Source organism: Bombina bombina, chromosome 12 (assembly GCF_027579735.1).
Source record: "Bombina bombina isolate aBomBom1 chromosome 12, aBomBom1.pri, whole genome shotgun sequence".
NCBI lineage: Eukaryota > Metazoa > Chordata > Amphibia > Anura > Bombinatoridae > Bombina > Bombina bombina.
In genome coordinates, this window is record NC_069510.1 from 94,689,553 (window position 1) to 94,709,621 (window position 20,069).

Genomic DNA, 20,069 nt, shown 5'->3' on the forward strand with positions numbered 1-20,069 from the left:
CCCGGAGGTTTTTGCTCAGCTAACTCAGCTTTGGGGCATTCCAGAGTTGGACCTGATGGCATCCCGTCAGAACACCAAACTTCCCCTTTACGGATCCAGATCCAGGGATCCCAAGGCGGCATTGATAGATGCATTAATAGCGCCTTGGTCATTCAGTCTAGCTTATGTCTTTCCACCATTTCCTCTTCTCCCTCGGCTAATAGCCAGAATCAAACAGGAGGGGGCTTCGGTAATTCTGATAGCGCCTGCGTGGCTACGCAGGACTTGGTATGCAGACCTAGTGGGCATGTCATCGGTCCCACCATGGAAACTACCATCGAGACAGGATCTTCTAATCCAAGGTCCTTTCAAGCATCCAAATCTAGTTTCTCTGCAACTGACTGCTTGGAGATTGAACGCTTAATCCTAGCTAAGCGGGGGTTCTCTGAATCAGTTATAGATACTCTGATACAGGCCAGAAAGCCTGTCACCAGGAAAATTTACCATAAGATATGGCGGAAATATCTTTGTTGGTGTGAATCCAAGGGTTACTCGTGGAGTAAAGTTAGGATTCCAAGGATATTGTCTTTTCTCCAAGAAGGTTTGGAGAAGGGTCTGTCAGCTAGTTCCTTAAAGGGACAGATATCTGCTCTGTCTATTCTGTTACACAAGTGTCTGGCAGCTGTAACAGACGTTCAGGTGTTTGCACAGGCCTTAATTAGACTCAAGCCTGTTTACAGACCTGTGGCTCCTCCATGGAGTCTAAATTTAGTTCTTTCAGTTCTTCAAGGGGTTCCGTTTGAACCTTTGCATTCCATAGATATCAAGTTATTATCTTGTAAAGTTTTGTTTTTAGTTGCTATTTCTTCTGCTCGAAGAGTTTCAGAATTATCTGCTTTACAGTGTGACTCACCCTATCTGGTGTTCCATGCAGATAAGGTTGTTTTGCGTACAAAACCTGGTTTCCTTCCAAAGGTAGTTTCTAATAAGAATATTAACCAGGAAATCATTGTTCCTTCTCTGTGCCCTAATCCAGTTTCTAAGACGGAACGACTGTTGCACAATCTTGATGTGGTTCGTGCTTTAAAGTTCTATTTAAAAGCAACTAAAGATTTCAGACAAACATCATCCTTGTTTGTTGTGTATTCTGGTAAGAGGAGAGGTCAGAAAGCGACTGCTACCTCTCTTTCATTCTGGCTGAAAAGCATCATCCGATTGGCTTATGAGACTGCTGGTAGGCAGCCCCCTGAACGAATTACAGCTCATTCCACCAGAGCTGTGGCTTCCACATGGGCTTTCAAGAATGAGGCTTCTGTTGAACAGATTTGTAAGGCAGCGACTTGGTCTTCACTGCATACATTCGCCAAATTTTACAAATTCGATACTTTTGCTTCTTCGGAGGCTATTTTTGGGAGAAAGGTTTTGCAAGCAGTGGTGCCTTCCGTTTAGGTTACCTGACTTGTTCCCTCCCTTCATCCGTGTCCTATTGCTTTGGTATTGGTATCCCACAAGTAAGGATGAATCCGTGGACTGAATACACCAAGTAAGAGAAAACAGAATTTATGCTTACCTGATAAATTACTTTCTCTTACAGGTGTATTCAGTCCACGGCCCGCCCTGATATTTAAGTCAGGTTCAAATTTAATTTACAATAACTACAGTCACCACTGCACCCTATGGTTCTCCTTTTTCTCCTAACCGTCGGTCGAATGACTGGGGGGGCGGAGCCTGAGGGGAGCTATATGGACAGCTTTGCTGTGTGCTCTCTTTGCCACTTCCTGTAGGGATTGAGAATATCCCACAAGTAAGGATGAATCCGTGGACTGAATACACCTGTAAGAGAAAGTAATTTATCAGGTAAGCATAAATTCTGTTTTTTTTTTATTAAGCTAAAATTAACCCTGCAAGCTCCCTACAAACTACCTAATTAACCCCTTCACTGCTAGCCATAATACACATGTGATGCACAGCAGCATTTAGCGGTCTTCTAATTACCAGAAAGCAACGCCAAAGTCATATATGTCTGCTATTTCTGAACAAAGGGGATCCCAGAGAAGCATTTACAACCATTTGTGCCATAATTGCACAAGCTGTTTGTAAATAATTTCAGTGAGAAACCTAAAATTGCGAAAAAATTTAAGTTTTTTTTAAATTTGATCGCATTTGGCGGTGAAATGGTGGCATGAAATATACCAAAATGGGCCTAGATCAATACTTTGGGTTGTCTACTACACTACACTTAAGCTAAAATTAACTCTACAAGCTGCCTACATGCTCCCTAATTAACCTCTTCACTGCTGGGCATAAAACACGTGTGGTGCGCAGTGGCATTTAGCAGCCTTCTAATTACCAAAAAGCAACGCCAAAGCCATATAAGTCTGCTATAATGGCATGTCTGGCACACAGTGTTGGGGCAAGGGTACCACTGATACCTGGTCTGCAAAGCATGGTCAGGGCAGGTATATCACCTACACTGCGCACTGTGAAGCGGGCATAACCCTTACACTACCTGATCGATACAACATCATACCTGATGTTTTAAAGCACGTTATTCCAAACAATTTAGGAATGTTAGGTGATTTATGCCCTTTATGGATTAAAACCAGACTCTGCATCAACTATGTAATTTTCCATGGGAGTTTTGCCATGGATCCCCCTCCGGCATGCCACAGTCCAGGTGTTAGTCCCCTTGAAACAACTTTTCCATCACTATTGTGGCCAGAAAGAGTCAAATTCGCCTGCCTATTGAAGTCTATGGCGGTTCACCCGGTTCGCCGGTTCGTGAACTTTTGCGGAAGTTCGCGTTCGCCGTTCGCAAACCTAAATTTTTATGTTCGTGACATCACTATACTTGAATTACTTCACCTGCAAATTTATACTGCAGTGCTTCAACATTAATCCAGGACTAACTCCCCCCACACAATCCCATCTATGGCTGTATCTATTTTCACCCTTGATTTGGTAGAATGAAAGACTTTAACACTCATTATCTGCCTGAGCATGCGTAGAAGCAAATAAGCTGCTGCGAACTCAGTTGAAATACAATGGGGCCGAATTATCAAGCCCCGAATGGAGCTTGATGCCCCTGTTTCCGTGCGAGTCTTCAGGCTTGCCAGAAACAGCAGTTATGAAGCAGCGGTCTTAACTGGTCCGTTGACTCTGAGGCTGCGGTCTGCAATCCGCCCGATGCTATACGATCGGGCTGATTGACACCCCCAGCCGATTGGCTGTGAATCTGCAGTATGCTGTCGGCATTCAGCGACGTCTGTCGGACATGATACGCTACAGCGTATCATGTCAGACAGACATTGATAAATCAGCCCCAATTTCAGCCCCAATTTCAGTAGTTCTCCTCCTATTGGCTGATTTGAACAGCCAATATGATTTCAGTAGCTCTCATCCTATTGGCTGATTTGAATTTCAAGTATCAAATCAGCCAATAGGAATGCAAGGTACGCCATTTTGAAAAGGCTTCCTTGCATTGAAAATCCAGTGTACGGCGGTGACCGTATGAAGAGGACGCTCCTCGCCGGATGTCTTCAAGGATGGATCCGCTCTGCACCGCCGGGATGAAGATAGAAGACACCGCCTGGATGAAGACTTCTCGCCGCCTGGATAAAGACTTCTCGCCGCTTGGATGAGGATAGATGTCCGGACTTCAGAAACTGTGAGTGGATCTTAGGGGGTTAGTGTTAGTTTTTTTTTAAATCTTTTTTGGGTGTTTTTTTTTTTTAGATTAGGGTTTGGGCTTTAGGTAAAATATCTGAATGCACATACAAATGTCCTTTTTAGGGCAATGGGTAGCTTAGGTTTTTGTTAGAGTGAGGTTTATTTTGGGGGGTTGGTTGGGTCTTTGTATTTTTTTCCAGGTAAAATAGCTGATTTCTTTAAGGCAATGCCATACAAAAGACCATTTTAAGGGCCATTGGTAGTTTATTGTAGGCTAGGGGTTTTTTTTATTTGGGGGGGGGCTTTTTTATTTTTATAGGGCTATTAGATTAGGTGTAATTGTTTTTATTTTTGATAATTTTGTTTATTATTTTTCGTAATTTATTATTTGTTATTTTTTGTAATTTAGCATTTTTAATTTTTTGTAATTTTAGACTTTTTTTTAATGTGTAATTTAGTTTTTTTTAATTGGTAGCTAGTTTAATTTTAGTATAATAGTTATGTTAGGTTAGTTTATAGTTTAAACTTAGTTTTTTTTTAATTTCACAGGTAAGTTTTTATTTATTTTAAGATAGGGATATTGTAATTTTAATATAAAGTTATGGGGTTGTTAGGTTTCGGGGTTAATAGTTTAATTTAGTTTTTTGCGATGTCGGGGGCTGACGGTTTATGGGTTAATAGGTTTATTTAGTGGCGGTGATGTGGGAGGCCAGAGGTTTAGGGGTTAATACATTTATTATAGTGGCGGCATTGTCGGGGAGCGGCGGAATAGGGGTTAATAACTTTTATCAGTGGCGGCGATGTTGGGGAGCGGCGGAATAGGGGTTAATAACTTTTATTAGTGGCGGCGATGTTGGGGAGCGGCAGAATAGGGGTTAATAACTTTTATTAGTGGCGGCGATGTCGGGAGCGGCAGATTAGGGGTTAATAACTTTATTTCGGTGTCTGCGATGTCAGGGGCAGCAGATTAGGGGTGTTTAGACTTGGGGTTTATGTTAGGGTGTTAGGTTTAAACTTACCGTAACTTTGTTTTGCCCATAGACATCAATGGGGTTGCGTTACGGAGCTTTTCATTCCGCGCTTCAGGTGTTGTTTTTTTTTTCTAACACTCTCTCCCCATTGATGTCTATAGGGAAAGCGTGCACAAGCACGTATTCTCAGCCCTTAGATTTTGTGCGGTATGGAGCTTATCGCCACCATATTGCACGCACAAGGAGGCTTTTCAGAAACTTGTAAAGGCAGCGCTATGGAGGGTGAAATAACGCAACTTTTGTTGTGTTCGTTTCACACCCTCTATAGCCCAAATCTCGTAATCTAGGCGAAAGATCGTAATCTAGGCGAAAGATCGTAATCTAGGCGAAAGATAGCAAGAGAACAAATAAAATTTATAATAGGAGTAAATTAGAAAGTTGCTTAAAATTGCATGCGCTATCTGAATCATGAAAGTTTAATTTTAATTAGACTATTCCTCTAACCCCTTAAGGACCAGCGACGTACCCTGTATGTCGCTGGCCTTTTTTTGGGACCTGATTGTTTTAAAGCGTGGTCTTGCCACCAGCGTTGAGACTGCTCTATTCCACAAAGCCTGCTGGAGAGAGGGCATTAATAGCGGATTCTTGCTAGACTTGTGCTATTATGTCCTGAAAAAACCCTTAACGACCAGTGACATACAGGGTACATTGTGGTCATTAAGGGGTTAAACGTTTATTTTTGTTCAGTTTACAATTATGTCATTAAAGCAAAAAGCTGAGTCATTAATGTTTATGACATGTATGTATACCACTACTAACTGTAAAAGGACAGAATGACCTTCACAACTAGTATTTAATCATGATGACACACATACATGTTCAATATAATCAAATGGATATCTATAAATGATGCAGACTAATTTTACATGTAAAAATATGAATATAAAATATATTAAATCATATAATGCTTTATATGAAACAAATAAAAAAAATCATAAGAATATAAAAAAAAGATAGTGTTCAAAACTATATAGAAGAATATATTAACTAAAAATACAGAACTTTTAACATCGATGTAAATTAATGTATTAAATATTTATAAATATATGTGGGTGTCTGACTTACTGTACACTATCTGACCACTTACTTGAAATGTAAGGGTTTGGTCTAGTCTCACAATAAAACCAATACAAAATTACTTTTGGTTTATTTGTACTGAAAATGAAAATGACATTTTGGATAGGAGCTTACTGTACTAATGATAATTTTATTTAACCAATCATGTCCTTAATTTCAGCGCCACTGGCTTACATTATAATGTGCTGACTTCTGACCATCTGGGGCGTAGTTCTTATCGGGAGAAGTATGCATATATATTCCGGTAGGTATGGCATACATCATTGCTCTGTACTCATTAGATGCTACACCACTGCATGGGTTTGCATTATATCTGAATGATATCCTATCCTATATTATAAAAGGCCAAGTGTGTTTGTCTGAAGCCGTCATGCGCAGCCGCAGTAGAGACAAACACACTTGGCCTTAGATCCCAGACACCTCGCGCGCACAGCTATCAGCTCACACATCCACACACCCACAAACTTGGCCGCACGCGCACCCTCGCACCCACACACAGCAACCCTTAACACACAGCCTATACGCGCACGCGCACCCTAGCACCCACACACAGAACTTGCCCGCACGCGCACGCAGCGCAAGATGAAGGCCGCACGCGCATTAACACACAGCCTATAACTTGGCTGCACGCGCACCCTAGCACCCACACACAGAACTTGCCCGCACGCGCACGCAGCGCAAGATGAAGGCCGCACGCGCATTAACACACAGCCTATAACTTGGCCGCACACGCACCCTAGCACCCACACACAGAACTTGCCCGCACGCGCACGCAGCGCAAGATGAAGGCCGCACGCGCATGCGCACCCTCCACAAATGACTCGCCCGCACGCGCACGCGCACCCTCGCACCATCGCAGCGCGAGATCAATACACACCGGCGCGAGTAGTCGAGTGACGCGTCGCAAGCCTAACAAAACTTAAAACTGCGCAACACACTCCAACACACTCCATTGAAAGCTCCGGAGTTATCTGTGCTAGACAGAACTTTCTACACAGCGAATAATATTTTAGTTTAAAAAAAAAAAAATGGGTCTGGACTTATATGTATAGAAAGGTCTTGCTCTGTACTTATGTATGTGCTACACAGCACATAATATTTTAGTTTAAAAAATAAGTTTGTTCTAGAAAAAACATTGCCTCACGATTTATGTATGTGCTACACAGCACATAGAAAAAAACAGAAAAAAACATATTTTGCACATAGAAAAATCATATTTTAGTAAAAAAAAAGTAAAAAAAATAAAAAGTTTGATTAGGACTTATGTAAGTGCTACACAGCATATAGAAAAAAAAATGTTTTACTTTATAAAAAAAAAAAAAGCCTGGATTAATAGGCTCATAAAACAGCCCAACACTGTGCTATATTTTAGTTTAAAAAAACATTTGCTCTGTACTTTTTTTTTTACTTAACAAAAAAAAAAACCCTGGATTAATAGGCTCATACAAGAGACCAACACTGTGCTACACACCACATATAGGCTCATAAAAGAGCCCAACACTGTGCTACACAGCACATAGGCTCATAAAAGAGCCCAACACTGTGCTATAAATTCCTTATAGCACTATTTAAGTTTTTTTAAAAAATAAAACATCACTGCTGGCTTATTAGGTTCATAAATGAGCCCAACACTGTGCTGCACAGCACATATAAAAAGTCCCTGTAGAACTTTTTTAGTTTAAAAAAAAAATTATAACTGCTGGCTTAATTGGGTCATAAAAGAGACCAATACTGTACTACACAGCACATATAACAAGTTAATTCCTTATAGCACTATTTTTGTTTTTTTTATAAAATAAAACATCACTGCTGGCAACTGAAAGGTTCACTATTTGCTTTTATTAAAATAAAACATTACTGTGTAACTGCTGCCTTTAACAGGCTCATACAAGAGCCTAAGACTGCGCTACAAAGCACACATAAAAATTGCCAGTAGAACTGAAAACTTCACTATTTGCTTTTAAAAAAACAAAAAAAAACATAACTGCTGCCTTTAAGCGGCTCATACGAGAGCGTAAAAGTGCGCTACACAGCACACATAAAAATTGCCAGTAGAACTGAAAGGTTCACTATTTGCTTTTAATAAAAAAAAAAATGCATAACTGCTGCCTTTAAGCGGCTCATAAAAGAGCGTAACAGTGCGCTACACAGCACACATAAAAATTGCCAGTACAAATGAAAACTTCACTATTTGCTTTTAATAAAAAAAATGAAAAAAAAAAAACCATAACTGCTGCCTTTAAGAGGCTCATTCAAGAGCTTAACAGTGTGCAACACAGCACACATAAAAAATAGCCTGTAGCACTATTTGCTAGCATAACAGTGTGCTACACAGCAGACATAAAAATTGCATGTAGCACTATTTGCTTTATTTAAAGAAAAAAAAATATACATAAGTGCTGCCTTTAACAGGCTCATACAAGAGTGTAAAAGTGCGCTACACAGCACACATAAAAATTGCCAGTACAACTGAAAGGTTCAATAATTGCTTTTAAGAAAAAAAAAAACATTCTTGCATAACTGCTGCCTTTAAGCGGCTCATAAAAGAGCGTAACAGTGCGCTACACAGCACACATAAAAATTGCCAGTACAAATGAAAAGTTCACTATTTGCTTTTAATAAAAAAAAAAAAAAAGGCATAACTGCTGCCTTTAAGAGGCTCATTCAAAAGCGTAACAGTGTGCAACACAGCACACATAAAAAATAGCCTGTAGCACTATTTGCTAGGATAACAGTGTGCTACACAGCACACATAAAAATAGCCTGTAGCACTATTTGCTAGGATAACAGTGTGCAACACAGCACACATAAAAAATAGCCTGCAGCACTATTTGCTTTATTTTTTTTTAAAAAATATATGCATAAGTGCTGCCTTTATGATGTCAAAATTAAGATACTTCAAGGTTCAAAGCAAGGAAAGATATTACCAAACAGTGATAAAATTTATACAAAAAAACATTGTTTTTAAAGAAATATACTTTAAATAAATAAATAAGTTGTGTCTTTTTATTTAGTTACAAGTAAGTTTGTATTATTTATAGCAATATTCTTAATGTACATTTTAAACTTTATTTTATTTTAATTTACTTTAAATAAAAAAATAATTTTATGTCTATGTTAATGTTTATATCTTTTGTTATTTTGTGAATAAAAACATAAAAATTCAATACACATTTTGGCCCGTGTACACGGGCTTTAACACTAGTTGGTAAATAATTGATGAAGTAACACTCGCTCCTTTGACTTTTGGTGGATAAATAACGGATTATAAAGAGAGTTTTCTGGTGAGTGTTCTACCTACGCTCACAACGAGAGAACTGACATCATGAATTTCTCTCATTGCTGCACTGCAGTGGTGATCATATGTGTAGAGAACATAAAGATGAGTGAGTGTAAGAATCTCACAACATGGTGAGTAGCTAAGTAGAAGAAAACCTAACCTAAAGAATGTAGTGTATATATGGAGTGCAAGTAGTAAAAACTCAGGGCATAGAGCAAAAAAGCACTCAGACATTAAAATCCAGGAGTAGTAAATAGCCAAGTAGTGCGCCACGTTCAGCATTTCCTTATTATTTATCTGAACACATGACTGGCTGATGTCAGCTGATTCCTTCAACAGAGACCAGAACACTCACTTTCACAAGGTAATTCTCCCATGTATCACTCCAGTAACTATCATCTACAACTCAGTATTTAACCTATTGGTTCCCTTGTTGGTTATAATTTGTAATTCCCAGCAAACTGAAAGTATTGACCAAAACCTGGGAAAGAAAGTAAAGGTTGTTTTAGTTCATTTTACTTTTAAATAAAGTTATTTTCTGCTCCTAGATATCTACAGAACATTCTGCTTTGGGTATCTATATTATAATTAGAGTGGTTAGGTTTGTGTTTGCTTGACAAACTTGTTAATGTTTCTGCACTTGTTTGTGTGCTGTTATTTCTGGCTGGGCCACACATTTAGTGCCAGATTACAAGTGGAGCGCAAAATTGTATGCTGGTATTACAAGTTAGCTGCAATGCAAATGCGACCTTGCATTTGCATTGCATGGAAGCTTTGCGCTTACGAGAGCTCGCTTTCATATGCTCCAATGGGAGCCTCGTTCTCATGCCCTGAGACACGGCTGAGAACCTACCGAAGCGAAGGGGGTAAGTTGCGCATCGATGGGCAGCAAAGTTGAAATATATATGCTTATATACATATATATATACGTGTTGATATGTGTATATACACATATTAACACATAAATATATATGTATATACACACAGTAACACATAAATATATATGTATATACACACAGTAACACATAAATATATATGTATATACACATATTAACACATAAATATATATGTATATACACATAGTAACACATAAATATATATGTATATACACATAGTAACACATAAATATATATGTATATACACATAGTAACACATAAATATATATGTATATAAGCATATTAACACATAAATATATATGTATATACACATAGTAACACATAAATATATATGTATATAAGCATATTAACACATAAATATATATGTATATAAGCATATTAACACATAAATATATATGTATATACACATAGTAACACATAAATATATATGTATATACACATAGTAACACATAAATATATATGTATATACACATAGTAACACATAAATATATATGTATATACACATAGTAACACATAAATATATATGTATATACACATAGTAACACATAAATATATATGTATATAAGCATATTAACACATAAATATATATGTATATACACATAGTAACACATAAATATATATGTATATAAGCATATTAACACATAAATATATATGTATATAAGCATATTAACACATAAATATATATGCATATACACATAGTAACACATAAATATATATGTATATACGCATAGTAACACATAAATATATATGTATATACACATAATAACCAGGGCCGGATTGGGAAATCAGACCAGCCCTGGAAATTGATATGGCCCCCTCCGGTTCAGCCTTGCCTCCCCTCAACCTTGCACCACACACAGCGCAGCAAAAAATGGTTGTAGAGTTTATACATATTAACACATATACACAAACTCACACAAAGGCACTTACGCACACGCTCACAGTCTCATGCACACAGTCTCTCTCACACTCACACAGTCTCTCTCTCAAACACAAATAGGCCCACTCACACAGTCTCTCTCACACACACACACAGGCTCACACAGTATCTATCTCACACACACACACAGGCTCACACAGTCTCTATCTCACACACACACACAGGCTCACACAGTCTCTATCTCACACACACACATAGGCTCACATAGTCTCTATCTCACACACACACACAGGCTCACACAGTCTCTATCTCACACACACACATAGGCTCACACAGTCTCTATCTCACACACACACATAGGCTCACACAGTCTCTATCTCACACACACACATAGGCTCACACAGTCTCTATCTCACACACACACATAGGCTCACACAGTCTCTATCTCACACACACACATAGGCTCACACAGTCTCTATCTCACACACACACATAGGCTCACACAGTCTCTATCTCACACACACACATAGGCTCACACAGTCTCTATCTCACACACACACATAGGCTCACACAGTCTCTATCTCACACACACACATAGGCTCACACAGTCTCTATCTCACACACACACATAGGCTCACACAGTCTCTATCTCACACACACACATAGGCTCACACAGTCTCTATCTCACACACACACATAGGCTCACACAGTCTCTATCTCTCACACACACATAGGCTCACACAGTCTCTATCTCACACATACACATAGGCTCACACAGTCTCTATCTCACACATACACATAGGCTCACACAGTCTCTATCTCACACACACACATAGGCTCACATTGTCTCTATCTCACACACACACATAGGCTCACACAGTCTCTATCTCACACACACACATAGGCTCACACAGTCTCTCTCTCACACACACACATAGGCTCGCACAGTCTCTCTCTCACACACACACATAGGCTCACACTGTCACACAGTCTCTATCTCACACACACACATAGGCTCACACAGTCTCTCTCTCACACACACATAGGCTCACACTGTTACACAGTCTCTATCTCACACACACACATAGGCTCACACAGTCTCTCTCTCACACACACACATAGGCTCACACAGTCTCTCTCTCACACACACACGCATAAGCTCACACAGTCTCTCTCTCACACACACACGCACAAGCTCACACAGTCTCTCTCTCACACACACACACGCACAGGCTCACACAGTCTCTCTCTCACACAAACACATAGGCTCACACAGTCTCTATCTCACACACACACATAGGCTCACACAGTCTCTATCTCACACACACACATAGGCTCACACAGTCTCTATCTCACACACACACATAGGCTCACACAGTCTCTATCTCACACACACACATAGGCTCACACAGTCTCTATCTCACACACACACATAGGCTCACACAGTCTCTATCTCACACACACACATAGGCTCACACAGTCTCTATCTCTCACACACACATAGGCTCACACAGTCTCTATCTCACACATACACATAGGCTCACACAGTCTCTATCTCACACACACACATAGGTTCACACAGTCTCTATCTCACACACACACATAGGCTCACACAGTCTCTATCTCTCACACACACATAGGCTCACACAGTCTCTATCTCACACACACACATAGGCTCACACAGTCTCTCTCTCACACACACACATAGGCTCACACTGTCACACAGTCTCTATCTCACACACACACATAGGCTCACACAGTCTCTCTCTCACACACACATAGGCTCACACTGTTACACAGTCTCTATCTCACACACACACATAGGCTCACACAGTCTCTCTCTCACACACACACATAGGCTCACACAGTCTCTCTCTCACACACACACGCATAAGCTCACACAGTCTCTCTCTCACACACACGCACAGGCTCACACAGTCTCTCTCTCACACACACACATAGGCTCACACAGTCTCTATCTCACACACACACATAGGCTCACACAGTCTCTATCTCACACACACACATAGGCTCACACAGTCTCTATCTCACACACACACATAGGCTCACACAGTCTCTATCTCACACACACACATAGGCTCACACAGTCTCTATCTCACACACACACATAGGCTCACACAGTCTCTATCTCACACACACACATAGGCTCACACAGTCTCTATCTCTCACACACACATAGGCTCACACAGTCTCTATCTCACACATACACATAGGCTCACACAGTCTCTATCTCACACATACACATAGGCTCACACAGTCTCTATCTCACACACACACATAGGCTCACATTGTCTCTATCTCACACACACACATAGGCTCACACAGTCTCTATCTCACACACACACATAGGCTCACACAGTCTCTCTCTCACACACACACATAGGCTCACACAGTCTTTCTCTCTCACACACACATAGGCTCACACTGTCACACAGTCTCTATCTCACACACACACATAGGCTCACACAGTCTCTCTCTCACACACACATAGGCTCACACTGTTACACAGTCTCTATCTCACACACACACATAGGCTCACACAGTCTCTCTCTCACACACACACATAGGCTCACACAGTCTCTCTCTCACACACACACGCATAAGCTCACACAGTCTCTCTCTCACACACACACACGCACAGGCTCACACAGTCTCTCTCTCACACACACACATAGGCTCACACAGTCTCTCTCTCATACACACACATAGGCTCACACAGTCTCTCTCTCTCACACACACAGGCTCATACAGTCTCTCTCTCTCACACACACATAGGTTCACACAGTCTCTCTCACACACACACATAGGTTCACACAGTCTCTCTTAGGTAAAAAGTCAAAATGTACTTGATTTAGATAGAGCATGTCATTTTAAACAACTATTCAATTTACTTATATTACCTAATTTGCCTTGTTCTGTTAGTATGTTTTGTTAAAAGCATATATGCCTCTTGTCATTGGCTGAAATTATGCACTAAATAGCTCTCAGTAGTGCATTGCTGCTCCTTCATAAAAGGATACCAGTATATTAGCAAAGTGAATTGGAAAGTTGTTTAAAATTGTATGCTCTGTCTGAATAATTTAAAAAAATCTTTTGAGTGTTATGTACCTTTAAAACACTGATATAAGTAGACCAAACAAGCAACTAAGATTTAAACACATGAATGCTTATAATATGAAGGGATTTAACCCATGAATGTCTACAACATGTAGTATTTTTACCCCCTTACCATGTATAGGAAAGTGTTAAGGACAACAAGAGCAGCTGTGAGGCTAACATATACAGTATTTTAAGAGGAAATAGAAAAACTACTATGCCAGAGTACAAGTGCTATGTTGTCACCTCTCCCTAGCAAGCATGTCTGTGCACCTAGTACTTATAAAAAGCCATATTTAATACAGCACAGACATCATTTATATACATACACAAGTTTAGATGGCTTTGGTTTGAGCAATGGAAAAAAAATGTTCCTACAATTGTGTACCTGCAGGGAGAAGAACCTTGCTAGTTGCTAAGGGCTAGTATTTATCATTTTAGGTAATGACTGTTTAAGTACTTCCCCACTGACCCCATGTGTTGCACAGCTAGGAGGACCTGGACCTCAGTAGGTCAGAGGTTAGCCATCAAAAGAAGCAGGGGTGATACAGATAGCGGCAGCATGAAGCTGAATAGTCAGGAAGGAACTAATTAATAAAAAAAATTATACTACATACATGATAGTGAATTCGTGTCGTGATGATCTTCTGACTTGAACGGAATGTCTGCCTGCTGCTGCCTGCCTCTGCTCTTTGCTGCTGCCCAAGTGTTGCCGCCGGTCCCGCTGTCCATTCAGTCCCTGCTGCTACTCCCACACATGGCCTCAGGCCTGCTGCAACTTTTACAGCACTGATACTCACTGACGCAGCCGCTCCCAGGCTGAGGCTCCCTCCAATATGTCACGTGGTGAGAACAAGTCAGTCAACTCACTCAGTGTCGTGACGTCTTGGAAGCCGCCGGCCCGCCCCACCTGACCCGGCCCGCATATGATGATGAATCCTGAGTCCTCCGCTCCTCCTCCCTGGCGGCCCACCCCCAGCCAGTGTGGCCCAGGCCCTGGCCCTCAGTGAGTGACAAACTGCTGTGACAGACAGAGGCTGAGCCTGTGACTGTGTGAGTGACAGACACAGACTCAGTCACTGTCTGTCTAAATGAACGATTTGCTCTATAATTTGGCTAAGGGCTTATATTGGCTAAGTGTGAGGACTAGTTGCGGTAAGGGACAGTGACAGGTCTTAGATTAGCATTTAACTAACTAGCGGACTACCGGAGGTAGCGGAGGAGAGGGGGTTAAGGTGAGGTTAACTTACTTTTACTACACAGAGTCAGACTAGACACAGTGGACAGGACTTCAGTGTAACAGGGACTGTGCTGTGATTACCGGCCGGCGGCCACAACATAAAGTTAACGAGCAGCTGCAAAAATATAATTTATATAGCAGCAGGCAGCAGCCAGCCAGCCAGGCCAGCCCAGCTGAGCTGCCGGCCGGCGGCCCACCGGGATTTTTCCCAGTATCCCGGCTGCCCAATCCGGCCCTGATAATAACACATAAATATATATGTATATACACATAGTAACACATAAATATATATGTATATAAGCATATTAACACATAAATATATATGTATATACACATAGTAACACATAAATATATATGTATATACACATATTAACACATAAATATATATGTATATACACATATTAACACATAAATATATATGTATATAAGCATATTAACACATAAATATATATGTATATAAGCATATTAACACATAAATATATATGTATATACACATATTAACACATAAATATATATTTATATAAGCATATTAACACATAAATATATATGTATATACACATAGTAACACATAAATATATATGTATATACACATATTAACACATAAATATATATGTATATAAGCATATTAACATGAAAATATATAGGTATATAAGCATATTAACACGTAAATATATCGGTATATAAGCATATTAACACGTAAATATATATGTATATACACATATTAACACATAAATATATATGTATATACACATAGTAACACATAAATATATATGTATATAGGCATAGTAACACATAAATATATATGTATATAGGCATAGTAACACATAAATATATATGTATATACACATAGTAACACATAAATATATATGTATATAGGCATAGTAACACATAAATATATATGTATATACACATAGTAACACATAAATATATATGTATATAGGCATATACATAAATATTTACAGGAATAATACAGTCCCCATAGATTGCTATGTAAAGGCACTTTTCAGTTCGGTTTTACCCCCAATATCCCTTACTCAATCACTTTAACCCCTAGAAACTGATTTGTGCAGTTATTTCTATAAAAATTAAAGATGGTCATATTTTTTTATTCTTATTAATGATATGCACACTTACGTTAAGGGGCAATTTGGGGTGGTTATTTTTATGAGCGCTAATTGCTACAGCGAGTTTGGGTAGCATTAACCAGCCACTTGTAATGGCTGGTTATTTATCGTGTGCCTGTAAACGGGGGAATTTGCCAGTTTACGGGTGTGCAATAAATTTGCGCTCCACTTGTAATTTAGCACTTAAAGGGATACTGAACCCAATTTTTTTTATTTTATGATTCAGATAGAGCAGGCAATTTTAACCAATTTTCAAATTTACTCCTATTATCAATTTTTATTTGTTCTCTTGCTATCTTTATTTTAAGGAATGTGATGCATAGGAGCTGGCCCATTTTTGGTTGAGAACCTGAGTTATGCTTGCTTATTGGTGGCTAAATGTCAGCCACCAATAAGCAAGCACTATCTATGGTGCTGAACCTAAAATGGGCGGGCTCGTAAACTTTGTATTTCTGCTTTTTAAATAAAGAGATCAAGAGATCAAAGACAAATTAATAAAAGGAGTATATAAAAAATTTGCTTAAAATTGCATGCTCTATGTGAACCATGAAAGAAAAATTGGGTTTAGTATCCCTTTAATGAGTATTTACTGGCTATTTTTGTGACAGTGAGAATGCCTGCAGGTGGCATAGAATGCCACAGCTTGCTGACCCTTATAGCTTTACATCCTCACACTCACAGCTATAACTAGTTGTTTGGGGCACGATCAGCTACCTAGCCCATTCTCCTACTTTATATCACCATATAATCAGTGGTACAATTTATTGTCAATCACCCAACAAGGTGTGTTTATGTGTGAGGTGCTCTGGCTCATGACAGTATATAGGTGAGACAAGTCTGACAATAAAGGAAATATCAGAACTCACAAGAGAAAACAGATCTACCAACTTGTGTAAAATCTCAGGGTCACAAAGCTAAGAAAACAATATCCTTAAAAACAAAGACAAATTACAATACAAGTATAAACTTATTCAGACATTTGCCACTTTAGCACATAGTTTCTATTGTTCCTGTGGGTTAACTAAACTCTACTATTATATAACTTGTGCACTTAGAATGTATTGTACCCCAGACTGGTATTGACTGGTATTGAATAAGCTTTCAAGTTCTTACTGATTTTTCCTCTTATTTTTCCTCTGCAGGGAAGATATCCTGAAGCCCACGGAGTGGTACCACTATGATGATGATTGTGAAAACTGTGGCACAGACACGTTCATTAGGGAACCATTTGTGGCACACTTTTCTTCTCTTACAACAGGTATTACCCACATCTCCTTGCTCACTTTATGATATAAATGACTAATAAGATCACACATAAACACAAGCACACAATATTATACCCCTTAAAGGGATAGTAAACACCAAAAATGTTATTGTTTAAAAAGATAGATAATCCCTTTATTTACCATACTCCAGTTTTGCATAACCAACACTGTTATATAATTATACTTTTTACCTCTGTAATTACCTTGCATCTAAGCTTCTGCTGACTGCCTCCTTATCTCAGTTATTTAGACTTGCATTTTAGGCAATTATTGCTGACTCTTAAATAACTTCACGTGCATGAGCACAGTGTTATCTATATGAAACACATGAACTAACACCCTCTAGCTGTGAAAAACTGTCAAATGCAGAGGCGGCCTTCAATGATATTAGCATATGAGCCTACCTAGGTTTAGCTTTCAACTAAGAATAACAAGCGAACAAAGCAAATTTGATGATAAAAGTAAATTAGAAAGTTGTTTACAATTGCATGCCCTATCTGAATCATGAAAGTTTAATTTGGACTTTACTATCCCATTAATGTACGTCATCAGTGATATTGGGAGCTGTATCAGGTGTAGTGTGTTTGTGCAGGTGCTTATATGACTATGGCAACAGCACAACCAATTATGCCAATATCCACAACAATCTTAGGTCAACTCAGGTGATGCAGGAAGTGTCATGCTGGTGAGATGACTCAGTGGTTTATGTGGTTGTCTCAGCCTTTTATTCTCCTAAAGTAGCATAATAAATATTTTCTAACTGATAATTATAATTTAATACCTGGGACTTAGGCAGTAATAACAATTCCTGTTAGCTGCTAAAAAGGCACTAAATAAGTAATAACAATATTGTTATAAAAAGACCTGACTGCAATTGTTAAGGACATTATGATCTGTCATCAGTGGCGTCTATTTATGTTTTGTGCTGCCCTAGGCACTCAAAATTCTGCTGCCCTCCGCTCAAAGGTTTTAGGCCTTTTTTTCTACTTAATATTTTTTTGGGTCAGTGTGTAAAATGTTTTTTTCTTTCATGTAATTAGCAAGAGTCCATGAGCTAGTGACGTATGGGATATACATTCCTACCAGGAGGGGCAAAGTTTCCCAAACCTTAAAATGCCTATAAATACACCCCTCACCACACCCACAATTCAGTTTTACAAACTTTGCCTCCGATGGAGGTGGTGAAGTAAGTTTGTGCTAGATTCTACGTTGATATGCGCTCCGCAGCAAGTTGGAGCCCGGTTTTCCTCTCAGCGTGCAGTGAATGTCAGAGGGATGTGAGGAGAGTATTGCCTATTTGAATGCAGTGATCTCCTTCTACGGGGTCTATTTCATAGGTTCTCTGTTATCGGTCGTAGAGATTCATCTCTTACCTCCCTTTTCAGATCGACGATATACTCTTATATATACCATTACCTCTGCTGATTCTCGTTTCAGTACTGGTTTGGCTTTCTACAAACATGTAGATGAGTGTCCTGGGGTAAGTAAATCTTATTTTCTGTGACACTCTAAGCTATGGTTGGGCACTTTGTTTATAAAGTTCTAAATATATGTATTCAAACATTTATTTGCCTTGACTCAGAATGTTCAACTTTCCTTATTTTTCAGACAGTCAGTTTCATATTTGGGATAATGCATTTGAATTAATCTTTTTTTTTCTTACCTTCAAAAATTTGACTCTTTTTTTCCTGTGGGCTGTTAGGCTCGCGGGGGCTGAAAATGCTTCATTTTATTGCGTCATTCTTGGCGCGGACTTTTTTGGCGCAAAAATTCTTTTCCGTTTCCGGCGTCATACGTGTCGCCGGAAGTTGCGTCATTTTTTGACGTTATTTTGCGCCAAAAATGTCGGCGTTCCGGATGTGGCGTCATTTTTGGCGCCAAAAGCATTTAGGCGCCAAATAATGTGGGCGTCTTATTTGGCGCTAAAAAATAAGGGCGTCGCTTTTGTCTCCACATTATTTAAGTCTTATTTTTTAAGTGCTTCTGGTTGCTAGAAGCTTGTTCTTTGGCATTTTTTCCCATTCCTGAAACTGTCATTTAAGGAATTTGATCAATTTTGCTTTATATGTTGTTTTTTCTCTTACATATTGCAAGATGTCTCACGTTGCATCTGAGTCAGAAGATACTACAGGAAAATCGCTGTCTACTGCTGGAGCTACCAAGCTAAGTGTATCTGCTATAATTTTTGGTATCTGTTTCTCCAGCTGTTGTTTGTATTGCATGTCATGACAAACTTATTAATGCAGATAAAATTTCCTTTAGTACTGTTACATTACCTGTTGCTGTTCCGTCAACATCTAATTTTCAGAGTGTTCCTGATAAACATAAGAGATTTTATTTTTTAAATCCATTAAGAAGGCTATGTCTGTTATTTCTCCTTCTAGTTTACATAAAAGTCTTTTAAAACTTCTCTTTTTTCAGATGAATTTTTAAATGAACATCATCATTCTGATACTGATAATGGTTCTTCTGGTTCAGAGGTTTCTGTCTCAGAGGTTGATGCTGATAAAT

The 20,069-nt window shown here is 39.1% G+C and overlaps 1 protein-coding gene across 2 annotated transcripts in view; it reads left to right on the top strand.

Annotated features, from left to right (window-relative positions):
- Nucleotides 1-20,069, top strand: part of LOC128642598 (deoxyribonuclease-1) — a 124,823-nt gene that overhangs the window by 32,215 nt on the left and 72,539 nt on the right. For both annotated transcript variants that reach the window (XM_053695368.1, XM_053695367.1), the window contains exons 4-5: nucleotides 5,917-6,000; nucleotides 17,436-17,551. In XM_053695368.1, coding sequence (XP_053551343.1) covers nucleotides 5,917-6,000; nucleotides 17,436-17,551 — 200 coding nt within the window. The remainder of the gene's footprint in view (nucleotides 1-5,916; nucleotides 6,001-17,435; nucleotides 17,552-20,069) is intronic.